Source organism: Bison bison, unplaced genomic scaffold, assembly GCF_000754665.1.
Source record: "Bison bison bison isolate TAMUID 2011002044 unplaced genomic scaffold, Bison_UMD1.0 scf7180017864499, whole genome shotgun sequence".
Taxonomy (NCBI): Eukaryota; Metazoa; Chordata; class Mammalia; order Artiodactyla; family Bovidae; genus Bison; species Bison bison.
The window spans coordinates 3992293-4010966 of record NW_011495058.1 but is presented as its reverse complement, the minus strand read 5'-3'; the positions used below and the strand labels follow the sequence as shown (position 1 = coordinate 4010966).

The following is an 18674-nucleotide window of genomic DNA, read 5'->3' as shown; positions in this document are numbered from 1 at the left end:
ATTATCATGGAAGACGATCTTTTTTCAGTTTTAATGCAGTAGGAGAAATCACAGAGGAAAAATTAGATTCTTAATATAAAAATGTTAAACTATGATGTCATTGAAGAAAAATACCCAAAGTCAAAGGGACAGAAGCTGATTGTTGAAAATATGCACAGCCTACAGATTTCCTGCAGCAAGAGCTAGGAGCTTGGGAGGTCGGGTCAGGTAGGGTTGGTTTGGAATCTTTCCCCAGGGAATTTCCTGAGGCTGAGTTTCTCCACCACTTTCAGAGGAATAATAATCCTGCTTTCTTAGAATCATAGAAGAAATGGTCACTGATAAAGGATGTAGAGCATCTGGCATAGAGATGCTAAAAGTGATAACTCTCACTGTTACTACATAGACACAGGTGTGTCTGATACATAAAGCCTCCACCAACACTTTTACAAAAGAAACGATAACCCCACAGATAGCTAGAGAAAGAATTTGAGGAGACAATGTCACCCTTTCCCTATTTGTACCTCTATTTAAATTCTTACTCCTTCATCTATTTAAAAAAGAAGAATACAAATAGTGGACAATCATCAGATAATTGACTCCTTTAGGATTTCTGAATGTCCAAATTAAAGCATCTTTGATTCCTGTAATCCAATTCAAAAATTTTAAAGAAGTATAGAGGATCAAACAGGTAAATACGGCAGTGTTTACATAGAAGACATTGAAATGGCCATTCCATCATCCCTTCATGTGAACCATCACAAGAAGGGATAGAGCATCCACAGCTGGACGCAGTGCCTAGAAATCCCCAAGGATAGCGTCGTGCTTTGGGCACAAGGATGTGTCATCCCGACCCTGCAGGGCTTGCTGCCTGGTGAGTACAACAAAGGCAAATACCATGTTAACAAGGAGGCTTAATCCATTTGATAAAAATAAGGAGGAAATACCCACTCTCTTTCCTTAGAGCACCTACTTTAGGAAACTTGCAATTCTAAATTCCTCTCTGCCCCTTGAAAATGTATGGATATCTGTTTACAAGCAAAATAAGTAGGTCTCCAGTTTCATACCCAGAAGGGTCTTTCTCAAGGATCTGGAGCCATCTCTTTGGAAAGACAATCTTCGGAGAGATGGTGCCCCGTCTCCCAGTGTACGTGTGGGTGTTAGTGTTCCAATAACCTTGGTGAGTGCCTGGTCCCAGGTTGAAAAACCACTCCTGTCATAAGGAGAGATGTTTGTTCTTCTTTTGTTTAAAACCGATCAACAAGCGCAGGTGGTCACCCCAATTACCAGGCGAATGTAGGATGAACTCTGTGTGACAAATGGTGCTGTCAAGTCTCTTACCTGAGAACTGGTTCTGTTTATCTTGGAAACAGTGGGGCGCGGGTTGTGTCTGCTTAGCGTCCGAAATAAGAAGTATCTTCCTGTCTCTGCAGTGTCTTAGCAGGTTGCCTGGGATACATGTCACCTTCTGTTTTATTGCTTCCTCAATAATACTACTGTTTTCTCTGCTCCCTTTCTGAAGAGGTTTCCTGGATTGGGAGAAGCTTTTCATTTGCAATCACATTTTCCCAACAGCTTGCAGTGGTGTTGGGGGGTACCATGGCTGCAAAATGCTGGGCACAGGTGGACGACCTCACTGGTGACCAAACCCTCCTGGTGCCTAGTCAGTGAAGGTCTAGGTGTTATTGTGAGAATTAAATACTATATGTAAAATCTAGAGGCTCAGTCTATGCTCAGGGCTCTGGTGTTCCTGTCCCTTCCAGCCTGGTGTAGAAGTAAAGAAATAGGAAGCAAGCAGAAGAGGTGCCTGGATGAACACTGCAGTGATGAGAGGTTCTGACGGTGCTGACCTCAGCCTTCAAGGGGGATCTGAAGAACCAGAGCATCCTCCCAGCACCCCAGCCTGGCCTAATTGGCTAGCATTTTAATGTCCAAAGAAACTTTGCTCTTTGAACATTTGAATGCTCATTTTGCACATTTAGAAATCTTAGTTCAGAAACATTGAAACCTAAGTTCAAATTTCTGGGCTCATTGACTCACAAATTTCTAGGCCTCATGAAACGTGAGGGAGGTTGGTGGGACCAGATTTTCAGAGCCCTGGTGGCATCTGGTTATGACCCAGAACTCAGCCTTCTGTCATCTGAACTATTTCTCACCAATCCATCAGCATCGAAAACGTGAAGGCCAGGGTTCAGTGCCTGAAAGCAATTCCTCCCTCTGTGATGACATCTAAGGGGGGACTTCAGGCCAGCTCCTGGATTCTCATTCCTGAAGCTTCACAAATGACCCAAGTGAAACCAAAGCCAGGAAGCCTTTGCAGCTCCCAAATTAGAGAAAAGTGTTATGAGTCACATGTGGCATGGGATTTCTGCTACATGTGTGGGACCAGACCAAGGGCTGGGGCCTGTGTCCTGGGAAGTGAGTGATGGGGGGTCTGATGGCAGTGTCACGGGGGGTCAGGGTGGAGGGCTGGGGGGGGGCCTGGATGGGCCATGGGAACAGGGCTGTGAAGCCAAACAGCATTTGGTAGAGGATGCATCTGCCCAGACTGCTGGAAAAATAATATGGAGTCCACTGAAGGAGGCTTTTCAAATAAAAGACTGCAGCAATCATAGCTTATAAGAGATAAAAGTGCAGCATCTTTGTGAGAAGGAAACAGTAGTCTGTGCCCAGTGCTTTTAGGGAAATTAGGGGCAAAGGGATAAAAACGGGATAATAAAGACTTTTGAGATGACAACAGGGACAAAAGGTAAAAGAAGCACTATGAGATAATTAACATTTGTTTGTCCAGGTCTCCTTGCTGCTCCAGGGCCTCACCTGCCCCCACCTGCACCCACAGCCATGCACACCTGTAACAGGTAGTCCTCCGGAGCACCCACTTTTCCCAGGGTAAGGCAACCAGGCCCTTCCTGATTGGTGAAAGAAAAGTCAAAGTGAAAGTGAAGTCGCTCAGTTGTGTCCAACTCTTTGCGACCCCATGGACTGTAGCCTATCGGGCTCCTCTGTCCATGGGATTTTCCAGGCAATAGTACTGGAGTGGATTGCCATTTCCTTCTCCAGGGGATCTTCCCTACCCAGAGATCGAACCCGGGCCTCCGGCATTGTAGACAGACACTTTACTGTCTGAGCCACAGGGGAAGTCATTCCTGATTGGTGAGTGATCCCTAAAAATACAACGATGCTGGAGCAGGTGCAGCAGGGCCCAGAGTGTGGACATGTGCAGATTCTGCAGACCTGGGACATGCCCAGGACCAGCACATTTACTTGCTCATATTTCTTTCTGTCTCATCAGGTGCCACCCAGCTCCTCTTTCCTGGGGAAGGGGCTGCTGTTCCCCTTTCCCAGCTTCCTGGATTTCTGCCGACTCCTCTGGTAAGTGGGGAGCAGCTCCACCTCTGGAGGGGATACAATCCAGATGTAGTAGGAGGTGAGGGTTCTTAGCGCTCATCTCGCTAGCGGGTGTCAACTGTGCAGATGCTGCTCTGTCCACTGCTCTCGTTCTTATCCTTCTCAATGTTTTCTCACTCTTTCCTTCACCTAGCTCCCTTAGCTGCAAATACATATTATTGATTTAAATAAGTCATTTCAAGAAGCAGAAAGTGGGTGCCTGCCCTTGTGCACAGGCAGGGTAGCCCCTCAGGATGCAGCCATGAGTCCCATACACTGAGCCCATATTAACTTATCTCTTCGCCTAGAAAACTAAGCTCTGTGAAGACAGTGCTTATCTGTGCCAGTGTAGACAAGGAAGGAGGGAGTATTTGAATGAATGAATGAATAGCACACTCGGTTGTTAGCCCTACTTTACCTTCATGTAGACCATGGAGGCTGACTCCAGCCTTTTGTTGGTGTATATGACATGTCAGTGAGTTTCTAGGGATAAACACCCAAAATGGCATTTACTCTGAGCTCCTGGGGGTCTCATGGCTTTAGCCCCAGCAGGATGTTCAATCAGGCCAATGGGACCAGGGCCATAGCTCATGCCCCTGTTGCAAGCCCACCCGATACAGCAGCCCCCACCAAGTGCACAACCAGGAAGCGCTCACCTGTGTCTAGCTGTCCCAGTGTGTCCTTCAAACTCGCATGCTGTGTAATAACTATGTTCCATCCTCTCTCGGCACAAGCCCTCCCATGAAAACACTGGAGTACGTATATCCTGAGGGTAAGATGTTATCTCCATGGCTGGCCCTTTCCCAGGAGCTGCACCTTTGATGCCCTCAGAGTGGGGCTGGGACCACAGAGAGAGAAGCTGGCCAGGCAGCAGGGCCCTCTGGGAGTCCATCTTGCGGAAGATGGTCACTGCCACCAGAGCTTAGACTCCCCTTGTCAGGACCTGCAGGCGCACCAGAATCTGGGTTCTCTTGTGAGAGCAAAGGCAACCTGCCCCTCACCCCTTCAATGCAGCGTTCTGCTATTGGGTTGTATGAGAACATTCTCAACTGCATTTGCCAAACTTCAGTAGAACAGAGGGTGGCCCAGCCTGCCCATGGCCACAAGCTGTGTTGTCAACACTGGGCCTGAAATTCTGAACTTGGCAGACCATTCCAGCTCTCATGGGACTCCCCTCCAAGAGGGAGAGGGTGTCTGCAGGGAACCTAGGCTTTCTGAGGGGACCAGCACCCCAGAACCCAGGAGAGGGAACTCATTGAATCCTGTACCAGTTGGGGGAGAGGGGTGGCCAACATGAGATGGCTTCATTTCCAGACTGAGATGTGTCATTGAAGGGGGATGGGAAGCCACCAGGAGCTGTGAAGCAGGAAGAGACATCATCACTTCTTATTTTTTAAGGAAGATCCTCTGGATAAGATAACGTTGGAAACCTGGCTGGACGCAGGCATGGTGGGGATGTGGGAGGGGAGCAAGCATTGTTGGATGTGATGAGTGGGTGCTCCAGTGTAAAAACCAGGTCTTGTGATGCCCTTCAAGGGTTGATGAAATGAGTTCTCCATGGGAACATTGAACTTTGACTCAAGCGCTCACTGTCCTGGGCTTCCCCATGGTTCTTTACACAAAAGTGAGACAGGCCCACCCATCTCTGTCCAGAGAGGCCTGGAGGATGATGCACCCTGTTTAAGCAAAGTGGAAAACCCCCTTATGTCAGGCATCGGCAAGAGGCAAGGGTAGTTCAGTGCCTGACGGGAGTGGGGAGGAGCCGGCCTGTTGGTGGTGGCTGCCCACCTTCCCTGGGTGGACGTCTGTGCTAGGCCACTTCCCTCCTTCAGGAAGCCCCTGTTTCATGTGTCTGCTTCCCCTCCTATTACCTGGGACCTGCTTCCACAGAGGCCTTCACGGGGTCCCCTCCCACCTCCCATGGCCTCACAGAGTGCCCTGCTCAAAGTGAGGAACGCAGCAAGGTTTCATCAAGTTGGGCTGAGCTCCACAGCACTGTCACGGAATCCCCCAGAAACCCTGTCTCCAAATCTCCTCTGCCTCTGGGATCCTAGGAGAGAACTGTTTTTAGTGAGTCTTTTGTTTCCTAAGATGAATAAATGTGAAAGCCAAGTGGGAGTCTGTCTAGTCAAGATATACATGGAAGTGCTCCTTCTAATCTATGTAACTCACCCCGTCTATTTGGGGAGGGATGCCTGCCAGCTCCTTCTGCTCAACCCACTCCCCCTACCCCCTGGAGAAAGCAGACATGTGGCAGGAAGCCTCGGCCAGGGTGCTGGTCTCCCCCTTGAAGGCACCGCTCACTTAGCACCACGGTCCTGCCTTGTGCTTGTCCACCTTTAAATAAACCCTTCAGAGAGTCCTGGCCCTGAAGGGCCTCCAGACATCCACTCACTCAGGCCACAGATTTTACACATTTTCACAAATGTATGGTCTACTGAGTTACACAGAGATTATCTGCAGACCCACGAAGACAGAGGCGTTTGCAGTGTGCTGTCTTGCATCATTTAATGTTCCCGACACCATGGTTCATCTGAGAAATGCCTGCTGGGACAGTTCCTCTCCCTGATTGACCCTAACCAGGCTCCTCTGAGCCACTTCTCCACTAGATCTCAACCTCGGGCTTTCTGTTCTTTCTGGCAGAGGTGTTCATAGCAGGAACTCTGCTAACCCTGTGTGGAGAGAGGCTACTTTACATCTGATTAAATTCCTTATCTCCCACCCTCCCTACGTGATGTCTGATCATCCTGGTCTGCCTGCGTGATGTCTGATCATCCTGGTCTGCCCTCAGCAAGAATCCTGGGAAGTTGGTTTAGCCTGAATCATCCCCCAAACCCCTAACATCTCCTCATAGTGATTTCCCATCCACTGCCCAACCTGCTCCTTGGCTGTAAACCCACATTTGTCTATGCTATATTGGGGGTTGGGCCCATTTCTGTACTGAGGTCTCCTTTCCCTAATGCAACAGTTCCTGGGTAAAATCCATTTTTACTTCTTTTACTACTATCCGGTTTTGGTTCTTCCTAACAGCCAGTGGAAGAGAAGCTTTATCCTCCAAGCAAATGCAAAGATGCCTCTTTGCTCACAAGGATAGGAAGCTTGAGAGTTCTGACACAATTCTCTGACCCCAGCTGGGTGTCCCATAGAAAAGTGAAAGTAGCTCAGCCGTATCTAACTCTTTGAGACTCTGTGAACTATAGCCTGCCAGACTCCCCTGTCCAAGGCCTTCTCCAGGCAAGAATACTGGAATGGGTTGTCATGCCCTCCTTCAGGGGATCTGCCCAACCCAGGGATCGAACCCAGGTCTTCTGCATTGCAGCCAGATTCTTTACCATCTACACCACCAGGGAAGGCTGGTGCAGGGTGTCCCATGCTTCAGTTCAAATCTGACAGCAACTCCCTGGAGTTAGAGAAGACCCTTAGGTTAGGGGCAAGGTTCCCAAAGAGACTGCCCCACCTCAGACACCAACCACCAATGGGGTCCCCACTTCTGCCCACTGACTACTGATTTAGGGGTCACGAGCCCCTCAGGTCAGATGATTTGCTGACACAACACACAGAACTCAGGAAGGCGCTGTACTTGGTGATCACTGATTTATCCGGAGGGATATGGAGGAATAGCCAGAGGAAGAGCACCATAGAGCAATGTGGGAGGGTTCCCGAGTAAGGGATCCTCTGTCCCCTGAGACGAGAGTGCACTGCCCTCCTGGCACGTCGGTGTGCTCAAGCCCAACCCAGTAGGGTTTCCTGTGCACCACACAAGCAGTCCAGCCCGCTCATAAACTCGTGTGACCTGTGTGCAGCTGTGTGGATTGCGTAGTAGAGTTTGCTCTCTCTGCATGCTGTGTATGGCCACCACTGCTGCTGGCAGCGCCACATGCCCTTCTTTAAGAGACAGTGGCCACCGCAGCACTGCTGAGATCCTGACTGATTGATAAGTCTTGCCACATTGGGAAAGGTTGGAGGAACTGGGAACACTGACCCTGGAGATTCCTCACACATCAAGTTCTATACCGGAAATGGGAATAGAGACATTTCAGCAGCCTCCAGTAGGATCAGAGGGTGGAAGCCACAGGGAGGCAGGCTTTGGCCCAACTGCAGGAACACTAATGCTTGCTAATAGAGCTGCTCTATGGCAGAATGGACCCCGGTAATGAGGTGTTTCCCAGGACAGAGAACTCAGGAATTTCAGGGACCATCTGGCCAGCAGGCTGTAGGGAGGGGCTGTGCATTCAGTGTGGTCATCCTCATTTGAGCTCCCATGACGTGACGTTCACAGACATCCCTTTGGTCTGAGTGGACTTGGAGATGTGGTTCACAGCAGCTCACGTCATTCAGAGGTTGTATAATGTTGAGGATCTGTTGTATTTCTGTATGCTTTCAACTTACTTTTGTTATCTCATTTTATCCTTGAGTTTCTTAAGATTCCATATTATACACACTTGTAACTTTAAAGTTTTCCTGACATCCAACAAACCACCTGAATTCCATTAACACTGAAGAACTTATCCTCAATTCTCCCTGTTCAAAGATTTCCTTTGTTCTCTGGCCTCTTCCTCTTTTTTTCACAATCCCTAAGGAAGAATATATGAGATTACATTTTAATGTGATTAAAGCACCAGAAGGCAGCTGGTGGTTTTTTGGAGGTAATTATCACTGAAGTCAAGTCTAAATGGACGTCTCCATGACAAGTTGATTCCAGCGAGGATTTTGCGTTTTGATTCTTGGTTAGTGATTAACTAGTTTATTCATTTTCTGTGCCTTCACATGTTACTACTAAACATGCCCGCCCCGCTCTTAACAACTTGATGTGGAAATTGGACTCCCGTCCCTGGTTATAAATTTTACCTTAAATTTCTTCTCATCTGAGCAAGGCCACGCTCAATCTACCCTCAATCTCCGGCAGATGTTTTGGGTCTGAAGGATGACTTGCTGGCTTTAGCAGTAAGTGACCAGACTAGCTCCACCCTGCCCAATCTCTTTCTTTTCTAGCCTAATTAGTGGAAGTATGAGTCGCTCAGTCACATCAGACTCTATGCGACCCATGGACCGTAGCCCTCCAGGCTCGTCTGTCCATGGGGTTTTCCAGGCAAGAATACTGGGGTGGGTGGCCTTTCCCTTCTCCAGTGGATCTTCCCAACTCAGGAATAGAACCCGAGTCTCCTACATTGCAGGCAGATTCTTTACCATCTGAGCCACCTGGGAAGCCAGCCCAATTATATATTGCTGATTATTAATCTTGTGTCTCCATATCAATGAGTTTTAATCCTGAGTGTATACTGGCATATTTGGCTACTAGGTCACTTCTCTTGTTATTTTCAGACCTTCCTTGCCAAAAATATCAATAAAATCTTTTTAGTACCACCAACCTTCTCCACTCAACACGCACATGCTACTTTTCCTTCTATATTTAGGAAGGTGGGTATACATTTACATCCTCTCTTTTCTATTTCCTCTGTCCCATTCACTGATCGATTATTAAACCAGAAAATCATCAATTTATTGATGAAATGATTATATCTATATAATCCTGAAAATTAGTCCACATATTCCACTCTTCTTTCTAAGAAATTTTTTTTGGCTATTTTAATGACTTATTTTTCCAAATAAACATTAAAAGGAAGTTGCCAACAATTTAAGAAAAATGATCTCATCACAATTTTCTTTGCAAATTCATTAGACTTTCAAATGAAACACATCCGTAGCACAGCCTGTGGGAAAGGTGGATTGCACATTCAGCTATGTGGGGACAACTGATTAACCACATCATAAAACTGGAATCTATGTCTTCTCATGACATCAAAACACATTTATAAAGGATAAAGATTCAAATGTAAAAATTAGGTGGAGTTCTGGTTCTGGGTAAGATGGAGCTAGGACACTCTGTGTGTCTCGCCCATGGAATGAGGTTATGGATCATGGACACAGGGCCTGAAGCAGGGACGTGAGATCCTGACAAGTCATTAATGATGGATGGACTGGGGAGGTGGACAAGATTTTGAGGGACCATTAAACCAGCACTCGCTTCCTGGTCTCTTTTCTTCTTCAGTGTCCACTGGGCTGAACTTAAACTGCCCAAGGAGGAGTGAGCACTGATGTGACCAGAACCTCAGGAAGAACCCTCCAGCAAGGGCTCTGAGAGTGGGAAAAGACAGAGAGGGGTGAAATATTCCTCCTTTCCCCTTTTATTTGGGTTGTCCACCCTCCAGCCCCCAGGCAGACCCTACTAGCTCAGGTGGTGGCAGTGGCAGCAGCAGCAGGGTCCCCAGGTTCTCGAAGTGCTAGAGAAAGGAACCCTCTCCCCAGTCAGAGGAACTGTTGTTCCAGGAAGGCAGGACGAGCTCCTCCTGCTGCTGATTTCTCCTTGGTCTCCAATCACTTGGCCCAGGAGGCAGGTGCTGACATGGGAAGTATAGGTGGAGAAGGGTAACTATAGCACCAGCACTAACATTCAGATCCACAGGGATCAGAAAGTACCAAGGAAATCTCAGGAAAGAGGGAGGAAGCCATGTGGTTGCTGGTGAGCTTTTTAAACTCCGGACTCCAAACACCTACCAATGACTTTGAGACCTGAGCCAGGGCAAACACCACCTCAAGGCCCCAGGCTGGCTGAAAGGTAGTGTGCGGGTGGGCAGGTCTGGGTAGTGCTGTAGAGCTTTTGACAATAGAATAGGCACTGGCCTCATAACCCACAGAAGGTAGGTTGAGCTTGTGGTCTGAACCTGGCCTAATGCCACGAGTTCAGGATACACTCCTAAATTTCTTAGCATACAAAGAACCAGAAAAATATCAGTTTTGCACAGGAAAAAACTATCAACAGAAGTCAATGCCAAGTTGATTGCCAACCCAAGATGGCCATGGAATTCTCCAGGCAAAAATACTGGAGTGGGCAGCCATTCCCTTCTTCAGAGGATCTTCCTAATTCAGGGATTGAACCCAGGTCTCTTGCATTGTACGTGGATTCTTTACCATCTGAGCCACTGGGGAAGACCCAAGATGACAGAGATGACTAAATTATCAAAGGCTTTAAACCTGTTACTATGAAGTTACTTTAAGAAGTAATAGCAAATAATCTTGAAGTAAATGGAAGGATAGATAGTCTCAGAAAAGCAATGGAAAAATGGAAGGAAAACTAAAGGGAAAGTTCCATTTAGTATAAACTTCAAGAATATAATAGCCAAACATTTTAAAAATGCATAATGGAGGTGAGAGAGTAGCCAGATTTTAACACTGCAGAAGAAAATGGCTGAAAACAGAAAGCAGTGCCCAAGCCTTAGTGACTTGTGGGGCACGGGCTGGAAGGGCTAACATTTGTGTACGGAGATTTTCAGAGAGAAGGAGAAAGGAAGTGGTGCAGAAAATGTATCTGAAGACATAATGGCTGAAAGCTCCCAAAATTTGGCCTGAACCTACAAATTTAAGAAGCAAAGCAAACTTCAAGAAGGGTAAACTCACAGAAATACAATGAAACCATATTATAAGGACACACTAAACCAAAGAAAAAATCTTGAAAGCAGTCACTGAAAAATGATGCAGTGCCTATCGATAAGAGAAAAATGATGGAAATGATTGTGGTAGATACAAAAAAGTGGAAAAACAGTTTTGAAAGAAAAGAAATATCAATCCATAGTTCTAAGTTCAGGCAGAGAATATACTTTAGGAAGGAAAGTAAAATAAAGATATTCTCAAATGATGGAAAACGAAGAGTCCTGAGTGCCAGGCAACTTCTCCCAAAAGAATTGCTAAAGAAAGTTACTCAGACAGGAAGGGAGTTTTTACTAGATGGATATGGAACATCAGGAATGACAGGAGAGGAGCAGAAATGGGAAATATCTGGGCAAATGTAGTAACCTACAATTCTCTTGAATTCATTAAATTCTGTGACAACTGAAAGCAAAATATATAACATTGATTGAAAGGGTTGTCAATTTATATAAATGCAATTCATAGAAAGTGGTATAGAGGGGAAGGATAAAGGATTTTCTATGGTGGTAAAAATTCTCTATTGCCCTGGAAGTGATAAAACGCCAATTCTAAGTGGACTGGGAAAAGTTAAAGTGTGTGTGCTGTAACCCAGACAGCAGTCAATACACCAAGTAGGTAAAAAGATAGACATAGTCAAACCCCCAACAGAAACATTAAAATGGATTACTAAAAATGTTCAAATAATCAACATAAGGAGAAAAGGGGTGGGGGCAGAAGGATAAAAAGGAGAGGAAACAAACAGGAAACAAGTAATCAAGACGTAGACTAAATCCAAAAGTAGCGACAATTTTAACACGTGTAAGTGGTCTAAGCAAACCAGTTAAAAGCGATGTCAGAATGGATACAAAATAGGACCCAACACTATGCTACCTAGAAGAAACCTACTTCAAACATCATGATATAGTTAGGTTAAAAGTGAAGGGCTGGAAAAGGATATAGCTTACAGGCACTGAGTAGGAAAGATGAAATAGCTACATTCTTTTCAAAGTAGACTTCAGAGCAAAAAACCTTACCCAGGAAAAGAATGGTTTTCCTAAGGATAAAAAAAGAGTCAGTTTACCAAGAAGTCATAGAAATCCTAAATATCCGTGTACCTAAAACAAAGATTCAAAATACATGAAATGAAACTCCTACCCCTTGTTATAGCTAATAATTTTTAATATTAATATTAAACTTGCCCTGTTCAGAATAGAGAGAGAAATCAAAAGCCAACAGAACTGAGAGGAGGAATAGGTCCAGGATTACAATTAGAGATTTCAATACTCCTATCTCTGTAATTTATAAAACATGTAGACAGAAAGTCAGCGAGAATGTAGAACAACTGAACAGTGCAATCAGCCAACTGGATCTAATTGACTTAAATAAAACACTCTACCGCAACAGAATATATGAACACAATTTTTCAAGTGAGCATGGACCATCCATCACAATCAACCATCTCCTGCGTCATAATTAAACCTTAACAAATAAAAAGGAACTGAAAAATATGAAACAGATTTTCTCTTTATAACAGAATTAAAGTAGAAATCAGAAAACAGAAAAGAGGAACATCTCCAAACACTAGGCAATAAAGCAGCATATTTTAAAATCATACATGAGTCAAAGGAAATAGGAAAATGTTTTACACTGAACAAAATTGAAATTGTACCAGAATTTCTAGGATGCAGCTAAACTAGAATTTGGAAGGAAATTTATACCATTAAATGCTCATATTTAAAAAAAAGAGAGAAGAAGGTCTTGAATCAGTAATCTGAGTTTTCATATTAGGAAAGAGCAAAATAAAACCAAAGAAAACATGTTCTAAATAGATATTTATGTCATTGGCAAAAACTTTGGTGTTTCCTTTACAATGTTTGTACTTGTGTACTTTCTCCCCAACTCTTTTCATATTGCGTTGGTTAGAATGCCCAGGAAAAAATGCAAAATTTATGGTGATAGCAAAATATTCTCATTTTATTCCAGATACTAATAGGACTGTCTCCATTGTGTCACCATGCAGTATTAAAATGATAGATGAGCATTTGAAATAGATTATTCTTTATTATGTCAAGCAGTGTGTTTCTTCTATTACTAGTTCAATAAAATGTTTTAAAATTAAAAATTGGTATTGAATTTAATTTTATTTGTGTATTATTTATTTTGAATGGACACAGGTAAAGGGAACACAATTCCAATGGCCTTCATCTTCAAAAGACAGAGTGCTTTTTTTTTTTTTACCTTAGGGGAAGGGGGAGGAAATAAGAAATAAAAAGTAGATAGGAATAGAGAAGGGATGATTATATTTTCAGTAGTGATTTTTAAAAAATCATTATGACAAACTTTGTAGGCAAGTTTGGTAAAGTCCATTCGTTGCTAAAAGAATATATAAAAATATAAGGAATGTACAATTTCCTTTAAAGAAAATTTTAAACCAAAAGAACAATTTATATAAAAATCTCTAGCAAAACTAATTGAGAATCCAGTCATAAAAACTATTGCAATTGCATAATCTACATATTATAGCCTGCATAGTCTTAATATTTCAAAGGGTAATAAACTATACTAGCCATCATCTCACGTTATTTCTCTGTTAAGTATTTTTACAGCAGATACAAACAAGTTAGGCAAGTTTTAAAAATAATCCCAAAAGAAAAAAATTACTTCAGGGAGTTAGGTATATGGTATAAATAAAGAAGGCCGACTGCTCCAGACCAGGGGTGCTTCCATTTCCTTTCCTCTGTTGTCCATAACGTAGAAGGTAAGATAAACGTGGCAGAGTGCTGACTCACGTGGACAAGGCTTATCTGTCACACGGCTCCTTGGGGCAGCCTGACCCATGAGTTGCAGCCACTTGGCTGTGACCTCAAAGAGGATGTGATGTGTCTTAGTCAGTTCTGGTGGCCATAACAAAACACTACAGATTGGGGATTTAAACCACGGACATTTATCTCTGCACACTGGAAACCCAAGATTGAGGTGCTGGCCAACCGGATTCCAGGGTTTGCAGACAGCAGCAAGCTCACTGTGTCCTCACCCAACAGAAAGAGAGAGCGAGCGGCGAGCTCTGGTGTCTCTTCCTCTTCTTAGAAGGACACTAATCCCATCACAGGGCCCACCCTCATGCCCACTTCTAACCCTAATCACCTCCCAAAGTTCTGGCTTCCTAAACCATCATATGAGGTGTTAGGGTTTAACATATGAATTTTGCCCATAACATGGTGCCAGTCAGAATCAAGGTCCACCAGGAACTCAGAGTGTGGCCGACACCCGCTTCTACATGCCTTGCACTGGCTGAGCCCCAAGCACTGGAGGAGCCTGGACGTCTGCCCTAGAGGCTTCGTGCTCTGGTCATTCACCACTCGCTTGTTTGAGTGCTGGCCTCTGTATATCTGCTTGGCCTCCTTTACGCCTACGATGTTCAGCATGGAGGCTGTGTTGTGTCTTGTGAGGCATTCTGTCAAATCCAGGCCTGGGATCAGCTGATTTCAAGTCAGTGATCATGCTATATGGACATGAGTAACTTGTTTTAAGAAAATTCTTAGTATACAGAGCTATTTGTTTCTTAGGCTGCTAGAGAAAATGACCACAGATTTTGTGGCTTAAAATGATAGAAACTTACTGGAGAAGTCAAGGCATGGGCAGGCCTGTGTGCCCTCCAGAGGCTCCAGGAAAGAATTCTTCCTGCCTCTTCCAGCTACTGATGGCTCCTGTGTTCCTGGGCTTGTGGCCACATCACTCCAGTCTCTGTCTTCACCTTCACGTGGCCTTTGCTCTGTGTATTCCTGCGTGTCCTCTCCTCTTCTTATCAGGACACTCATCCTCGGATCATCACCCTAAATCCAGGATGATCTCATCTTTAGATCCTTAACTGAATTATAGCTGCAAAGACCCTATTTCCAAATACAGTCTTATTCTGAGGTTCTGGGTGGACACGAATCTGGGGAACACTCTCCAACCTGTGCCAGAGTGAGGAATATTGTACATTTGTTCTTAGACTCCCTAACCTACAAGTAGAATAAGCATTGCAAGGTAATAAAAGGTAAGTTCTTAAAATCATGTATCAATGCTAGAGTCTTTCTTTCTTCTCATTTCTGAATAATACTCTACTCAGTTTTCCTCAACAGCCTTTCTTTTTTCCTGCTCAAGCTATGTCAGGAAGTATTGCAGAATTTTCCAAGGCCTGAGCCACCACTGCCATTTCTTACCCTGGTTTTGTTGCCTCTGAGTGATTTCTTGGGAAGAGGCAAGGGGAATCAATCTTAGGCACCAGGAAGGAGGGATGGTCTTCAGGGCTCAACATGGAGTGGGTAAACCACCTTTAAGAGGACTCCACGTGGCCATGTGGCTACCACCCAGGGCTCAGGGATGTGTTGGTGGAGGGTGACCTGGAGCACTGACAGCCTTAAAGCAGACTAGCAGGTAGGGTTGGACTCACTCAACCAGGTGTGGGAAATGATTGGATCTTTCTGAGAAAGAAGTCTAATGGAGTTGTGGTCCATGGTCACTGGTATGTTAATAGCAAGAGGGGACAAGAGGGCCTGGAAGCAGTGCCAGCATCCAGAGAGGATTTTCTCAGTCTGGACAATAGCCAGGGACCATGCAGAATAAGGCAGTGACCGTAGAACAAGAAATGAGAGCGACAGACTATTTACAATAGCCAATACCTAGAAGCAACCTAAGTGTCCATCAACAGATGAATACAGTGGAATACTACTCAACCACAAAAAGAAGGACATATTGCCATTTGCAGTAACACGGTTGGGCCTAGAGAATATCATGCCTAGTGAAATAAGTCAGAGAAAGACAAAGACTGTATGTTTTCATTTATATGTGGAATCTAAAAAATAACACAAATGAATTTACTTATAAGTCAGAAACAGACTCACAAGACATAGAAAACAAATTTATGGTTACTAAAGGGGAAAGAAGAGGGATAAATAGGAGTATGCGATTATCAGATACATGCTGCTGCTGCTGCTAAGTCGTTTCAGTTGTGTCTGACTCTGTGCAACCCCATAGACAGCAGCCCACCAGGCTCCCCCGTCCCTGGGATTCTCCAGGTAAGAACACTGGAGTGGGTTGCCATTTCCTTCTCCAATGCATGAAAGTGAAGAGTGAAAGTGAAGTCGCTCAGTCGTGTCCGACTCTTCGCAACTCCATGGACTGCAGCCTACCAGGCTCCTCCGTCCATGGGATTTTCCAGGCAAGAGTACTGGAGTGGGGTGCCATTGCCTTCTCCGTATCAGATACATACTACTATATAAATCACAGAGACTTACTGTATGGCACAAATTTATTCAGTATCGTATAATAACCTATAATGGAAGAGAATCTTAAAAATATAGCTGTAACTGAATCACTCTGCTGTACACCTGAAACTAAACAACTCTAGCTTCGCTGTAACTGTGTGAGATGCTGCACTGGGAGTCTGTGCTGGGGGTGTGTCCCGCTTGCTTCTTCACTCTCACATGATCACTCAGACAGGTAATTCACGGCATTGATCCATCTCCTCAGCACCTGTGGGTGATAGCGGTGCCCCCCATATTGACGGGGGGGTGGGTATGAGGACCCGCTGCCTTTCCTAGCAGAGACACCTGTGGGCCTGACAGGTCGGAGCTCCCCGTGGTGGGACTGAGCTCTGTGTGTCTGCTGCTCAGCCTGCCTCTCCCACCCACAGATGCTCATCCTGAGGGGACACCCAGCAAACTTCCTGCACATGGACCCCCATCTCAGAGACAGCCTCTGGGGCCACCCAGTCTGCAGCAGGGCCTGGCGATCATCACACCTCCTGGGGAGGTCCTTCGGGCTAAAGAGATGCCATTGGTGGGATATGAGGGGCCCTTGGCAGGTGGGAGCTAACCAGGGTATGTCACCTTCCAGACAGTGCTCCAGGGGAGGCAGCGGATAGTTAGGGCGGGGACTCAGAGTGAGGGAGAGATGCCCTCCTCATTAGCTGACGGGGAATGCTGTGGATCAGCGGGCTTCACCGACCTGGTTGCAAAGAAAATGGCCACCATATTCTTTTGTTCTCCGTGGACTTGCAACAGGGAGGCAGGACAGGCTGAGTTTGCAGGAGAGACCAGAATTAGACTGCAGGTGGTCACGGATCTGGAGGCCTTGGGAAAACGAGCGCCAACGGCAACGTGGAGATTTTAAAAACTACACACTTAATTGCTCCAGAAAGTGCTGCGAGCATCAGAACTATATTTGGACTGGAAGGGCTTATTGGCAAAATATTGCAGCAGATGCTGGAGGGAGGTTTAATTGGAGGAGTCTGCATGCTCCGTTTCCCAAGATTCTGAGTTTGATGCCACTTAATTTTTGCAAAATAGAACATCTTTTAAAAGGTTGAGAGCTACAATATAAGCCATTCATAGTTGTTAGGGCAGCATTTTTCTTTTCAAAGTAATTTAAAGTAATCTGTAATGACTGAGAAAGAAAATGTGGTTTCTGGGCGTGGGGTGAAGGAAAACTGCAGCTGACATGCTCCATGTCATTATTTAATTTACCCTTCACACTGAAACCCCCGGAAATTAAATCATTTTCTTTCTCCTTTCAAAATAGATTAGGCATCATAGAAAGCCAGTGAATAAAATTGATTCTATCATTTCTAATGAGGAGAAAACATTGCACTTGAGAGTCATAGAGTTTTCAAGACACGTTTACAAACATGTTTTCCAGCATATTGCAGTAAATGTGGGGAGGCCTAACCCAGCTTCTTCTCCAAGAATTGCCTTCTTTTTCTCCAAAGTTGTCCTCCGAGACCTTCTTCCTGGTCCCTAGGCTGGCTGCAGTTGGTTGGACTCCAGAGCATTACCTGACAGAAGTGAAATCTGGCCTTCTCCACTGGGTGTAGAGAGAGGAGGGAGGAAGAGACCACAGCGGCCAGACAGTGATCTTGGATAAAGGAGATGTGTATTCTGGGCTAAGTGGTCCTCCCCAGCACCCCCGGGCATCCCAAGAAACAGCAATTCTGGGTTAGGGCTCCTCAGATGCATCATGGGCTACCATGGTGGCTCAGCGGTAAAGAGTCCACCTGCAATGCAGGGTTCGATCTCTGAGCTGGGAAGATCCCCTGGAGAAGGAAATGGCAACCCATTCCAGTATTCCTGCCTGGGAAATCCCATGGACAAAGGAGCCTGGCGGGCTATAGTCTGTGAGGTCGCAAAGAGTCGGACATGACTTAGCAGCTAAACAGCAAGATGCAACACAGAATGACCCAGAGGGCGTGTTGCTGAGCCCCAGCAACAGCTTCTGATTCAGCAGGGCAAGTGGGGCCCCAGAATTTGCATGTCTAGGAAGTTCCTGTATGATGCTGATGCTTCTGGCCTGGGAACCACATTTGAGATCCACCGCTCTAGACAAATATGATGATGCTTCCCATTCAAATACAGTGGATCCTAGAACAACTTGGGGGTCAGGGGCACCCACCGTCTGCACAATAAAAATCTGAGTGTAACTTACAGTGAACCCTCCTTAGTCATGGTTCCTTTGTGTCCGGGTTTCCTCCATATTAGTTGTTCTGCATCTTTGGATTCAACCAACTGCTGATTGGATCATGTTGAACTACAATATTTACTCTAAGTGGACCTGTACAGTTCAAATTTGGGTTGTTCAGGGTCTGCTCTATAGTTGTAAATGAGATTCACACAGAAATACAGGCTGGAGCATAGGACATTCTAAGAAAAAATAGGGAAGAAAGTCATTCCTCTACCCTGTACCCAGCTTGAGGTTAAGAACTTAAAGTAGAGGAGACCCCGGAGTGAGTGTCAGAATGAGCTCCCCTCAGGTAGGGTGTATGCATGCGTGCTCAGTTGTGTCTGACTCTGCGACCCCATGGACTG

General features: G+C 45.3%; 1 protein-coding gene across 1 annotated transcript in view; it reads left to right on the top strand.

Moving 5' to 3' along the window:
* The first annotated feature begins 3157 nt into the window (after positions 1–3157).
* Positions 3158–18674, top strand: part of ADCY1 (adenylate cyclase 1 (brain)) — a 144349-nt gene continuing 128832 nt past the window's right edge. The window contains exons 1-2 of the mRNA XM_010829109.1: positions 3158–3351; positions 4174–4339. Of these exons, the coding sequence (XP_010827411.1) occupies positions 3158–3351; positions 4174–4339 (360 nt within the window). The remainder of the gene's footprint in view (positions 3352–4173; positions 4340–18674) is intronic.